This window comes from Phyllopteryx taeniolatus, chromosome 5, assembly GCF_024500385.1.
Source record: "Phyllopteryx taeniolatus isolate TA_2022b chromosome 5, UOR_Ptae_1.2, whole genome shotgun sequence".
Lineage (NCBI taxonomy): Eukaryota > Metazoa > Chordata > Actinopteri > Syngnathiformes > Syngnathidae > Phyllopteryx > Phyllopteryx taeniolatus.
Genome location: NC_084506.1, coordinates 8,615,309 through 8,628,069, shown reverse-complemented (window position 1 = coordinate 8,628,069; position 12,761 = coordinate 8,615,309). Strand labels below are relative to the sequence as shown.

The 12,761-nt window shown below is 39.6% G+C and overlaps 2 protein-coding genes and 1 long non-coding RNA gene across 4 annotated transcripts in view; 2 read left to right on the top strand and 1 right to left on the bottom strand.

The window, feature by feature from the left end:
• Positions 1-5,954, top strand: part of trabd (TraB domain containing) — a 9,167-nt gene extending 3,213 nt beyond the window's left edge. For both annotated transcript variants that reach the window (XM_061772426.1, XM_061772427.1), the window contains exons 6-10: positions 4-114; positions 196-335; positions 2,376-2,548; positions 2,937-3,033; positions 4,529-5,954. In XM_061772426.1, coding sequence (XP_061628410.1) covers positions 4-114; positions 196-335; positions 2,376-2,548; positions 2,937-3,033; positions 4,529-4,700 — 693 coding nt within the window. In that variant the 3' untranslated portion in view covers positions 4,701-5,954. The remainder of the gene's footprint in view (positions 1-3; positions 115-195; positions 336-2,375; positions 2,549-2,936; positions 3,034-4,528) is intronic.
• Positions 2,661-9,748, bottom strand: LOC133477579 (uncharacterized). Its single transcript, XR_009788413.1, has 2 exons — positions 9,609-9,748; positions 2,661-3,320 (listed from the first exon to the last, which is right to left on the bottom strand). It is a non-coding gene; the product is annotated as an uncharacterized LOC133477579 (long non-coding RNA).
• Positions 9,410-12,761, top strand: part of selenoo1 (selenoprotein O1) — a 12,665-nt gene continuing 9,313 nt past the window's right edge. The window contains exons 1-3 of the mRNA XM_061772424.1: positions 9,410-10,088; positions 11,112-11,315; positions 11,398-11,575. Of these exons, the coding sequence (XP_061628408.1) occupies positions 9,529-10,088; positions 11,112-11,315; positions 11,398-11,575 (942 nt within the window). The 5' untranslated portion in view covers positions 9,410-9,528. The remainder of the gene's footprint in view (positions 10,089-11,111; positions 11,316-11,397; positions 11,576-12,761) is intronic.

Genomic DNA, 12,761 nt, shown 5'->3' with positions numbered 1-12,761 from the left:
CAGAATGGCTTGATGTCTGGCCTGATGCAGATTCTCCTGCTCAAAGTTTCCGCTCACATCACTGAGCAGCTCGGCATGGCTCCTGGAGGGGAGTTCAGGGAAGCCTTCAAAGAGGTAAAAACATTCACCATTTTTGCCACACACTAAATGTTATTGTATTTGATTCGCCCCGTCCCTCTTGTCTTCTTAACACAGGCTGGACACGTGCCATTCTGCAAGTTTCATCTTGGAGACAGGCCCATCCCTGTGACGTTCAAGAGGGCCATTGCTGCTCTCAGCCTATGGCAGAAGGCCCGTCTTGCCTGGGGTCTTTGTTTCCTTTCAGACCCAATCAGGTACCTTACACACTTTTTTGGGACGGATCAGTCCTAATATCGATATAAAAAGTTTCTTTGTTGGTTTGGTATTGTATCATTTGGACCTCAGACACACCCATAATTATTTTTGCAATTCTCTCTTGTCTAGTTACTAGTGCTTGGACTCTAGCTCTAAATCCATCCATTTTCTGAACCGCTTATTCTCACTAGGGTCGCGGGTGTGCTGGGGCCTACCTCAGTTGACTTTGGGCGAGAGGCGGGGTAAACCCTGAACTGGTCGCCTGCCAATCGCAGTTCACATACAGACAAAGAACCTTTTACACTCACGTTCACACCTATGGACAATTTAGACTTTTCAATGTGCCTACCATGCGTGGTAAGGGAAGAAACCGGAATACCCGGAAGAAAAAAAAAGAACATCCATACTCCACACAGGGAGGCTGGATTTGAACCCGGGACCTCAGAACTGTGAGGCAGATATGCTAACCAGTTGTACACCGTGCTGCCCCACGCAAACATCAACATTTTTGCATTCAATTGAAAACGAGTCAGTTTTAAAAAAATATAATTTTTTTTATTCTGACATGGGCTGCAATGCCTTTGTTTATGCATTGTAATGCACGTATGCATTGTAGATTCACCGAGAGCTTCATAAAGTTTAAAAAAAAAAAAAAAAAAAAAGGGTCACCGCTGAAAGAGGCTTGCTTTTAGCCTACATCTCCAATGAGCATCACAGATACGGATCGCTGGAGAAGGAAAATCTTTCAGTCTTTGTTATATTGCAGCCATTTTCTAAAATAATTTAAGATGATTTTTTTCCTCATTAATGTGCACACAGCACCCCATATTGACAGAAAAAAAATGGAATTGTTAAAATTCTTGCAGATTTATTAAAAAAGAAAAACTGAAATATCACACAGACATAAGTATTCAGACCCTTTGCTGTGACACTCATATATTTAAACTCAGGTGCTGTCCATTTCTTCTGAGCATCCTTGAGATGGTTCTACACCTTCATTGGAGTCCACCTGTGTTATTATACTGATTGGACTTGATGAGGAAAGCCACACGTGTCTATATAAGACCTTACAGCTCACAGTGCATGTCAGAGCAAGTGAGAATCATGAGGTCAAAGGAACTGCCTGAAGAGCTGAGAGACAATTGTGGCAAGGCACAGATCTGGCCAAGGTTACAAAAGAAATTCTGCTGCACTTGAGGTTCCTAAGAGCACAGCGGCCTTCATAATCCTTAAATGGAAGACGTGGGAGGACCAGAACTCTTCCCAGAGCTGAATACTTATGGCTGTGTGATATTTCTGTTTCTATTTTTAATAAATCTGCAAAAATGTCAACAATTCTGTTTCTTTGCCCTGTCAACATGGGGTGCTGTGTGTACATTAATGAGGAAAAAAATTAACTTAAATGATTTTATTAAAGGCGGCACGGTGGGCGACTGGTTAGAGCGTCAGCCTCACAGTTCTGAGGACCCGGGTTCAATCCCCGGCCCCGCCTGTGTGGAGTTTGCATGTTCTCCCCGTGCCTGCGTGGGTTTTCTCCGGGCACTCCAGTTTCCTCCCACATCCCAAAAACATGCATTAATTGGAGACTCTAAATTGCCCGTAGGCATGACTGTGAGTGCGAATGGTTGTTTGTTTCTATGTGCCCTGCGATTGGCTGGCAACCAGTTCAGGGTGCCCGATGACAGTTGGGATAGGCTCCAGCACGCCCGCGACCCTAGTGAGGAGAAACGGCTCAGAAAATGGATGGATGGATTTTATTAAATGGCTGCAATATAACAAAGAGTGAAAAATTTAAGGGGTCTGAATACTTTCCGTACCCACTGTATATGCTGTATATCCCTTGCAGCTAAGATATTGTTTCAAAAGTTTGGAGACGCAGTTTAAATATGCGGTTTTGAAAGCTTGTTAAGAATATATCAAGCCCAGTTCCCACCCCCTCTTGTGTTTTTGTCACTGAAAGCTGCAAAAACCACAAAGCTGTCTATGAATCATTTGTATGTGACACTGAGCTCGTCATGCTGCTTTGTGGCACATTTCAGCAAAGAGGATGTCGAGAAATGTAAACAGAAGGACCTGCTGGAGCAGACTATGTCAGAGATGATTGGAGAGTTTCCAGCTCTTCACCAGACCATAGTGGCTGAGAGAGACATCTACCTCACCCACATGCTGCGCCAGGCTACACGCTGTGTGGAGGCTCCTCCTAATGCCCAGAGTGGGTATTACACCGTTTAATGAACGAACGTGTGTTATAGCTTGTCCGGTGGAAAAAAAATCTAGGCACTCACATGATTTGTTTGGCACAGTTTTCACACCAAATACTGTAATTCATATAAATCAATTTAATATTTTGTCTTTCGCACTTTTGTGCATTGACCACACAAAACCACACCTTTTTCACAAAAAGAAGAGCTGGCATTTGCATGTTTTCATTTGCATCTATTGTCTGTGGTGGGATTTTCCTCTCCAAAATACTTCATCATCAAAAAACATCTCTTTGACTAGACTCAAGTAAATATTACAATATATTCCTTAATTTATTATTCATTAATCTGTGGTTTGTTTGTGTATTATGACGTATGACTCTCTATACACTCTTGTAGAAGTACCTGCTGTCGTGGTGGGAGTTGTCGGAATGGGTCATGTCCCTGGCATTGAAAGAAACTGGGATAAGCATCTCAACATCAGTGAAATCATGAGGTATTTTTTTTAATCTTTTCATTAAGTAATAGCAGAGGTGGGCAGCAATGGGCTACACTTTCTTATATTTCCTTTTTTGATCAATTGTAGTAGCAGTTTTATTGCAACAAACCTTTTACTTGAGTATTTTGAAGCTGGTAATAGTGAAAAATGAAGTGAAACAGACAATGATTTGAGTCAATTCTTTTCCAGAAGGAGAGTGCTTAAAGATGAGGATGCTATTCACGTGGCACAGCTTATAGCTGCCATCAGGTGCAGGTGGAGATGGGCCTGGCTCAAGTTGGAGGCTAGAAATGAAGCAAAAAGCAAAAAAGACAAAAAAAAAAAAGCAAAGAAATGAGTCAAAGTTAATTTTAATCTAAAATTTGTACATCAACATCTACTTGAGCAGTGTAAATAAGTTTTTTTAATTGTATTTTTTATTTTTTGCCTTGTACTCTTTAGAGTCTTCCAGACTGCTTAATTTATGTTAAAATCAAAAACATTCACTGTGGGGGCTCGGGGGATCCCCCCAGCCTCCCCCCCCCCCTAGGTTTTTTTTGGTCACTTTTTTCATGCCTTTGGTGTTTGTCTGTGTAATTAATGCAGAAGGAGACCCAACAAAGTATATTAATTTAATACACTTTTCAGGAGGCCAACATTTCTTTAAGATCCTTTTTTGTTGGTCACATGAACTATGCTAAGTTTGTGAAATACTGGATTTGTTTTATTTTTTGGTCTTTCTGCCATAATCATCAAAATTGAAACAAAGGCTTGAAATATTATATTTTGTGTGTGGTGAACTCATATAACATAGAAAGTTCACTTTTTGAAAAAAGTTATTGGAATAAATGGACTTTCCTTTGACATTCTAATTTATTGGCACATAACTGTACTACTGAGCGTGAACGTGCGTTTTATGGAATGGAAGATATGACTTGTTATCTCAGGTATTGTAATAGTGCAAACAGTCACTACAGTGGCATGTTACCAGTAACGTTTATTGGAAGGTGAGTATGCATCCGAACAACTTTGAATTATAGTCTATTGCTAGCCATGGCATGTCTTGGTATGTACCCAGCCATAGCAAACATTTACTTTACTATTAGCTATTACTAGGTCACTACAAAATTTTGTGAATAATCAACTGATCATAATGAAAACCATAATTTTTCACAATTAGTTGACAAATATTGCATATAGCAATGTAAATTCAGATAACATGGCTAAAGTTGAATATCAAGTCTCAAACCCTCTCCACCCCCTTGATAATAAACTTTACTCTTACCTCAATATGCTTTTACAAATTAGACAGCGGAAAAAAAAACTGAAGTTGATTGCCAATTACTGGGTAGTTTTTTCCACTGAATACTTATTTGGAGGACTACTTTTTCCTTGAATCATATTTTAAAGTAACAGTACTCTTACTATAGTACAATTATTGGCTTCTCTACCCACCACTGAGTAATAGAAACTCCTTATAATATGAATTACTTTATTTCTCTCTCTCCTGCAGTGTTGCGCCCCCGTCTCAGTTTGGCTGGGTTTTGCACACGGTCGTTAAAGGTGTCATGATGGGAATGCTGGGATATGTCTGCTACCGTGCCGGAGGGAGTTTGGTTCAAGCCCTGTGGTCTTCATCTGCTGTCCGATCAGTTGTGGACAATCTACGACCATCTCCTGTTTGACCTCACAGGTCAGCTGAAAGCCATCACTGACCGGCAACATTAGTTTCATGAAAACAGTTCATCTTTTACCAATGGCCTTAAAAAAAGGAGTTGTGGCTGAAAGGAATGGTTGCCCAGCCAACAAGGACCTCAGGGTGGCACGACATCTTGATATGATAGGCCAATGGACATTGAAGGGCCTTACTGCCAAAGAAACCTACACAGGATTGTTCTGTCATTTTGTGAAAAGGCTTTATTATGTAAGGTTTAAAAAATACCAATACTGTGTTCTGAATGATTCAAAGTTTACTACTTTTAAAGATTAAGGGAATTTAATTTTATGGTTAGTCAAATCCATAAGGAATCATCCTCAGCCAAATGCCCTGGCAATATTTCCATATGATTTTCTCCTTCTCTTTCCTTAGTCAATTCTCCTGCCAGTTGGCTATCATTTTTTTTATATACAAGTGGCTGAGTTATGAAAACAACTATAATACTAAATAGAAAAATAATATAGTGACCACACTTTTTTTGCAACTTGCTTTTACATTATGGGTACAGTGAGTTGTGTGATTAAATTCCTACCAAATTGATTATTTACTTGGCATATATTTGTAGACTTAGATTGGCATCCTCAAAAAGTTTTCCATGTTCACAAACCTGCTTATGCTTACAAGTGCCTCTCAATGCATCAGCAAGTATATGATTATTATTATTATTATATTTTTTTTTACATATTTCTAAAGGCATATTTTGTAAATAGTTATTTTAAATGTAGACTTTCAACATCTGGTACATAGATTTCAATAGAACCAGTGCCATGGCCCCTACATTCAATTGAGACTCATTGCAGGTAAGGCTTGTGTTCCTCAGGGTTAGCAAGGTATTAATAATAATCCTCATCATTGTCGCCAGCACAAACCAACAGGACTATTAATATAAGGTGCCCAGATTCTGGCATTGATTGTTTGAAGTTCATTTACTGATTTTGTGTGTGCATGAAGTCCTCTTTAAAGCCTGCACAATACAGCATCTACAGTAACAATCAATTCACCAGCTTTGTTCTGCAATGCATACGTTTGAATGTCAACCAATACTGTATAATCGCCTCTCAGTAGAATGCAAACTTAGCTACTCTGTCTGTGCAGCTTTTGATCATTTCAATGAACCAACATTGAATTGTACCCATAATACAGGTGATGTCACATTGAACTAAAAGTCTCAAGATATTTTCATGGTCTCACAGCTATAAACAAAATGCACTTCCCTTGTTAATTTGTAAGTCACACTTTCTATATTGATTGAGCGATAACAATGTCCTTTGTCAAATGTCAGATGTTGTCTTTTAACTGATTTTCTCAACATGAAATCGTCTATCTTATTGTTACATTACAAGCAAACGCTATAATTTCGTTATTTCAAAAACGGCTTGCTTTTATTCCCCCGTTAAACAAGTATTTTTAGTCTACTCTCATAGCAAATCCAATATTGAATCTAAAAGAAATTTTCTTTAGATATGGAATGAAAGTAATGCCCTGACCAAATCAAGTTTGTTAAAATGGCAAGGTAAAAGTTGCATACTGTGTTTCCCAACCTTTACTGAACCGAGGCACCCGTGTCACTGTACATTAGAAAAATGTCATGGCACACCACCGAACAAACATGTCACGAAATGTATAAATGATAATCTCATCTCAATTTTTCTCGCAAATCCTCATAGTCTGTGTTACATCTGTGCCTGTTTAATGCAACAAAAAGCTGATATACTTGTAGGAAGCAATGACTCATTCTGTCGTATGAATGGCAACAGGCGGATATACAGGCTTATTGTACCTTATGCCATCTAATGAAGAGCATTTATTATTCTTGTCACTATACTGTACGTTGTTGGCATCGACAGATGAACAAAGATATAGTTGTAATTATTTTGTATTTTTTGGAAAAATTCAGTGACGTTGGATCATTTCCAACCGCACCTCTGATTATCTCCATGGTACACCAACCCTGGTTGTAAATCACTGCTGTGTAGGACATTGCAGCGTGGCCTCTCTTCCGGGTGGCAAAAGCCTATCAGTGATTCCGCCACTAGTAAACAAATTCATTTGTCATTTGACCAGGGCAGAGAGATTGAGCTAGAATAATGATTTTTAGCGTTATCTACCACCGTACTTTGAATGTAGAGTGTCAGTTGAAAGGAAGACAGTAGGTGAAGTTTGAAGGTAGAATGAACGGCAGCCGCAATTTCCATTTCAACAGGTAAGTTGATTCAAAAAGAGAAATAATAACAATCAAATTCTAAAAGGCCTACATTATTAATAAAATACTTTTTTAAGAGCCAAGTGCATAAAAAAAGGGAGGTCTAGCTCATATACTTTGCTCAATCAAAAACCAAAAATGTTACATTTACAGTGGATCTAAAAGGTCTATATACTGTTGTTCAAATGCCAGGTTTTTGTGACATATTTGATGAAGATGAATCATTTCAAAACTTCTATTTGTGACACCAATAACCTGTAGAACTCAAAAACAAAATAGCTTTTTTTTTTAAAAGGGGGAAAAAAACAATTACGATGTGGTTTCATAAGTGTGCACTTACAGTCCCCTCCCAAAGTATTGGAATGGCAAATTGTTGTATTGGCTATGCCCAGTGTTTGTGCAATAGCTCTAATCAAGTTTCCCTCTTCTCTCAGCTTCAAAATGGTTTGCTTTTCTCCTGTAGACAGCTCTCTGGTCTTCATGTTTGCTTAACAACAAATGCAGTTTTCACAGGTGAAAACCCAATGCCAAAAACAAGCACTAATGTTTAAGCAATTAGGCTAAAAGGTAACACCTGAGCACCTAGAAACACCCATCAGTCCAATGTTCCAATACATTTGCTCACTTGAAAAGTGGGCGGGTTCAAACAAAAGGTGCTCCGTCCTGAGTTGTGGAACCCATCTAGATGGAAATACCATGAAATAAATGCTGGAATTCTGAAACTTTGTCTCATATTCATCCTTTGAGCTGAAACCCTGTCTTCAGTATACAACAAAAACAAAGGAATTGACATTGCCGTTCCAATACTTTTGAAGGGGACTGTTTCACTAGAATTTTGGCTGTGTGCAGAATTAACCAATTACAGTCAAACGCCACATTAATTGGGATCAGCAAACAGCTGCCAACATTTAAAGTGCCTATGATAAACCCCAATAAAGTTCAACCTTGGTTTCATCTGACCCGAACACATTTTCTCATATGCCTTGGAAGATTTCAAGTGTTTTTGCAAATTGTAGTCAGGCTTGGATGTTTTTCTTTGTAAGCTAATGTCTCTTGCTATCCTACTCCATTGCCCAGCCATATTAAGAAGATGGAAGATTATTGTCACTTGTACTAAACAGCCCGTACTTGACAGAAATTCCTCCAGTTCTTTAAGTGCTGCTTTCGGCAGCCACCCTGACCTGTTTTCTTGCAGTCATCAATTTTGTTGTGCCATATTTTCGCCACTTTTTGATGTTTGTCTTCACTTAGTTCCATGGTTGATGCCTTTGAAATTCTTTTGTAGCCTTCTCCTGACTGATACTTTTGAACAATGAGGTCCTTTCAAACGTTAGAACAATGGACTGTATACTCAACTCAATTTTATTTAATAAGGACAGGACACTGACCGTCGACTTGTCTGGCACTTTAAAAACAACCGCAACTAAAACAATGGAAATTGGGACAGTGCCAAATACTGGTCATAATAGAGTCATAATAGAGGGAAAAAAATTATATTGCTAATGTGTATGTAGATGTGCTGGTTTACCAGAAGTGGACCTTGGACTGCTTTTTGGGCTTTTATATGGCCATAGTGCACATTTAGATGACCATGCCAAGTATTGCTGACTGCTTTTCAAACTTGGCCCAATATTTGGCACCTTCACAGCAATATGCGAGTATCCATTCTCCACTCTGAGAAATGCATTTTCTGACCACAGGCGCACAATTCTCCATAAAATAAAAGGCCCAGTTGGTTCATCTGGCGTTTGCGAGACATAACCAAAAAAAATGCACAAACGAGTAGAAGGACACTGTTGCATATATACTAAAATGCCCACACTTGCTGCAAATGGAATTTCTCAGAGTGGAGAATGGATTCTTGTATATTGTTATGGAAATGACAAATGTTGGGCCATGTAAAAAAAAAAACAAAAAAAGCAGTCAGCAACACTTGCCATGGCCATCAGATTGCAATGCAATGCATATAAGTACTCTGACAAGATGTGATGTGACCATGAAGTGATCAACAGTTTTTTTTCTCATTTTTTTATCTTTACCTCACTGTTGGTGGCGTGTAAAATAGATGTTCACATAGATTAAAAAATCTGTTTGTTTGTTGTGATAAGGTTAACCGCAATGACGCAGACACTGCCATGTTACGTTCATTCAGCGATAACGATGTCAGCACTTTGTAAAACGTTATGAGACCTTGAAATGTGTCTAGTCACTAAGGACGTCATTGTTATTCAACTGTTTAAGTAAAACCACGTGTGTTACTCTCGTTACATTACAAGCAAATACTATAATGTTCAGTGTTATTTCAAAGACAAAGCGTCTCAAACTGTACACCCAGGATTGCATTTTAGAAAATAAATCTGATACCAAACAAAAAAAAGGAAATTTAACGATAGTTGCTTCAGATACAGAACAACAGGACGGTATGCCATTTTGTTCCATCGTTCGTTACTTTTTCCGGTAGGACGAATAATAATGTAACACCACCTCTACACAAACATCCGCTGATACTTCCTGAAGATGTAAGCATGACGCAGAAACTCTTCTACTAACTGCGCCAGCCGTGAAGCAGGCAGATGGGCGTTACAAGAGTTTAATGGCTCTTGTGCTACATCGACTGAGATCAAGAACGTCCCGTGTTTTTCGCCCAGGTGTGTTCTTGTTACGATTCCTAACCTCGGTCGGGATGGACGAAATGGGTCTGGCCGTGAGTCGTTCCGCGCTGGAGCGGCTCGACTTCGACAATGTCGTCCTGAAGAAACTTCCCCTGGACTCGTCCGAGGAGCCCGGCGTGCGACAGGTGAAAGGAGCGTGTTTCTCCAGGGTCAAGCCGCAGCCACTGACCAAGCCTCGCTTCGTGGCGGTGTCTCACGAAGCTCTGGCTCTGCTCGGGCTCAACGGGGATGAAGTCACGGACGACCCACACGGGCCGGAATATCTAAGCGGCTCCAAAGTAATGCCTGGATCCGAGCCTGCTGCTCATTGCTACTGTGGCCACCAGTTCGGCCATTTCGCCGGCCAGCTGGGTGATGGGGCGGCCTGCTACCTGGGAGAGGTAAGAGTGCCGCCCAATCAGGACACAAACCTCTTGCACGAAAACCCCAGTGGCCGATGGGAGATTCAGGTGAAAGGAGCTGGACTTACCCCCTATTCGAGGTACAACCTCTTTTTTGTTTGGTTGTTTATATTTTTATTTTTAAACACTTGCACAATATCTCTTATAATACTCTGACCATACCAGAACAGTATTTAAGCTCCTATACCCAGTGGTGGTTTCTGATGTGGGCCATATGGGCATCCGCACAGGGCGGCATCCTGTCGGGGGTGGCGCTTTCAGTGTCCGTTTAAATTTGAACATTTTAATCGATGTTGACAGTTTGAGCCGGTGTCTTAGAGGTGGCACAGTTAATTCATGACGACAACTCATTGATCAGCAAATGAATTGACAACCGTTTTGATAACTGGTAAATTGTAAAAACTGATTTCAGGCCCTGAGTTCAACAGTAAATATCTGATTTCTGTTGTCCTCCATGAAAGCAGAGTGATTGTCTTGTATTGAATCAAATATAGGATATATAATATATACATAACTGAATCATATTTAATGCATGGAAAAAAAACAATAATCAGTTTAATCCATTTCAGAAAATATTTTTTATTTGCAGCTGTGGTATGAATAACCTGAAATTGATATGTATTTGAACCTGAAGCAGAGTCAGAAGTCAGTCAGTCAGTAGCTCTTCCTATTAATCCTGACTCAAGAAGTAGCTCCGTTTCAAAAAGGTTGGTGAGTACAACATCACCGGCTCGCGTGTGATACTGCATAACAGTTATACAGTAAATATAAACCAAATATACCAAAGACCAAACCAGTTATGCCATAACTGTTTTATTTAATCATTAAACAATTCCAAATCAACAACAAGAATTGTTTAATAAACAGTGAAATAAAACAATTATTTGCAATAAACTTAATGCAAAATCAATTTGTATCCAATTCAGTTAATCAATGGAATAATCTATTCTGAAAATATTTGATAGCGACAGCCCCTGGTGTCTGGAATGCTGTCACTGCAAACTGCAGACTGTTGTTGAAATGGTGTAAATGGCAAAAAACGGAACTGTGGAAATTTGACAACAAATACAGCTGCCTGATGTACCGTGGATCTCTCTCCATAGACAAGCTGATGGCCGTAAGGTCCTTCGTTCCAGCATTAGAGAGTTCCTTTGTAGTGAGGCTATGTACTTCCTGCGTGTGCCCACCACAAGAGCAGGTTCTGTTGTAACTTCAGACAGCAAAGTCATCAGGGATATCTACTACAGTGGACACCCTCGACATGAGAGATGCTCGGTGGTCCTCAGGATCGCACCGACCTTTCTAAGGTGAGTAGTTTATATCCTTGAACCTATCACATGTTCCTGTACACGTTCCTTTGATTGTTGACATGGTCCATTACCTGTTCAGGTTTGGTTCTTTTGAGATTTTCAAGCAGGCAGATGAGTTTTCAAATCGTCAGGGTCCTAGCTATGGACATAATGAGCTTCGAGTAAAGATGCTGGATTATGTCATTGAGATGTTCTACCCAGAGATCCAGCAGCAGTACCCGGACAGAATGGAGAGGAACGTGTCTTTCTTCAGAGAGGTTGGAGTACTTTTTTTTTTTTTTTTTTTTACACGTACCTGAAAAGTGACTATTAGATGTCTGTGCAACGTGAGCAGGCATGTGACAATTAGTCCATTTAAGACCTGACGTCACAGACTGAGGCCAAGACTCTTTCAATCCTCTTATAGTGTTAAAGGGAGAGTATGCAAGTTTTCAAAATGATAGCAAGATTTGAACGGAGGCTCATTTCAGTTGCCTTGCATGTCTGCACCAAGACATGCCCCAGCTCACTCACCGAAAAAGAACCGGGAAGACAGCGGCTCGTCGCTCCTCTTCAGCAGATCTTCCGCAAGCTCCCGGCTGGAAAGGCTTTCCACGAGGTTTAGGAGTCGGTTTGTGGGAATTTTTGCCCATTCTTTTGGGAACATACAGTGCTGTGGAAAAAGTATCGGCCCCTTTCTCAAATTCTTATATTTTTGCTTAGCAAATGTAAATATCAGACAAATATAACCCAGGTGAACATAAAATGCTGTCTTAAATGATTTAATTTATTATGGAAAAGAAAACTATTCAGCGTTACATGGCCCTGTGTGAAAGAGTTGTAAACCCCCCGTCCCCCGCTTGTTAAATCATGAATTAATTGTGGCTAATCACATTTTTGGGTTAATTTTCACTGATCACAACAAAGCCTGATTATCTCCATGGTCACGGAACAAATTAAAATCGTATCTCAAGGCACTACTGTCTTGTACTGTACTGTATGTTTTCATTTACGTTTTACATGTCTCAACTATTTTGGAATTGGGGTTTGTAATTTAATAGTCCCAATTCAGATAAATATGACTTAATGTGTTTTAAAGTAATACTTGTCTCATAATTACACGTCATATTCCAGCATAGCCCTGTTGTCACCAACCTTTGTGTGGAATTCTCATATTACAAAGTATTCTGGCAATGGCTGGACGATATTGGAAAAAAAATGACATTGCAATTTTATGTCACCCTGCGATTATATATTGCAATGTTAGAAAATACAGGATAACACACGTAACATGAAAATCAGCACACGTTTCTCCTTTTCCCTTTCTATGCTCAGTGGAGTACAAAAGTATTTATTTGTCTGGTCTACCTGTATTTAAATGCACTGTGGTATTGAGCACCAGCCAGACAAGTAGTTAAAAGAATTTATTTTCATAGTTATATGAAAAGTTATACATAAGTCCCA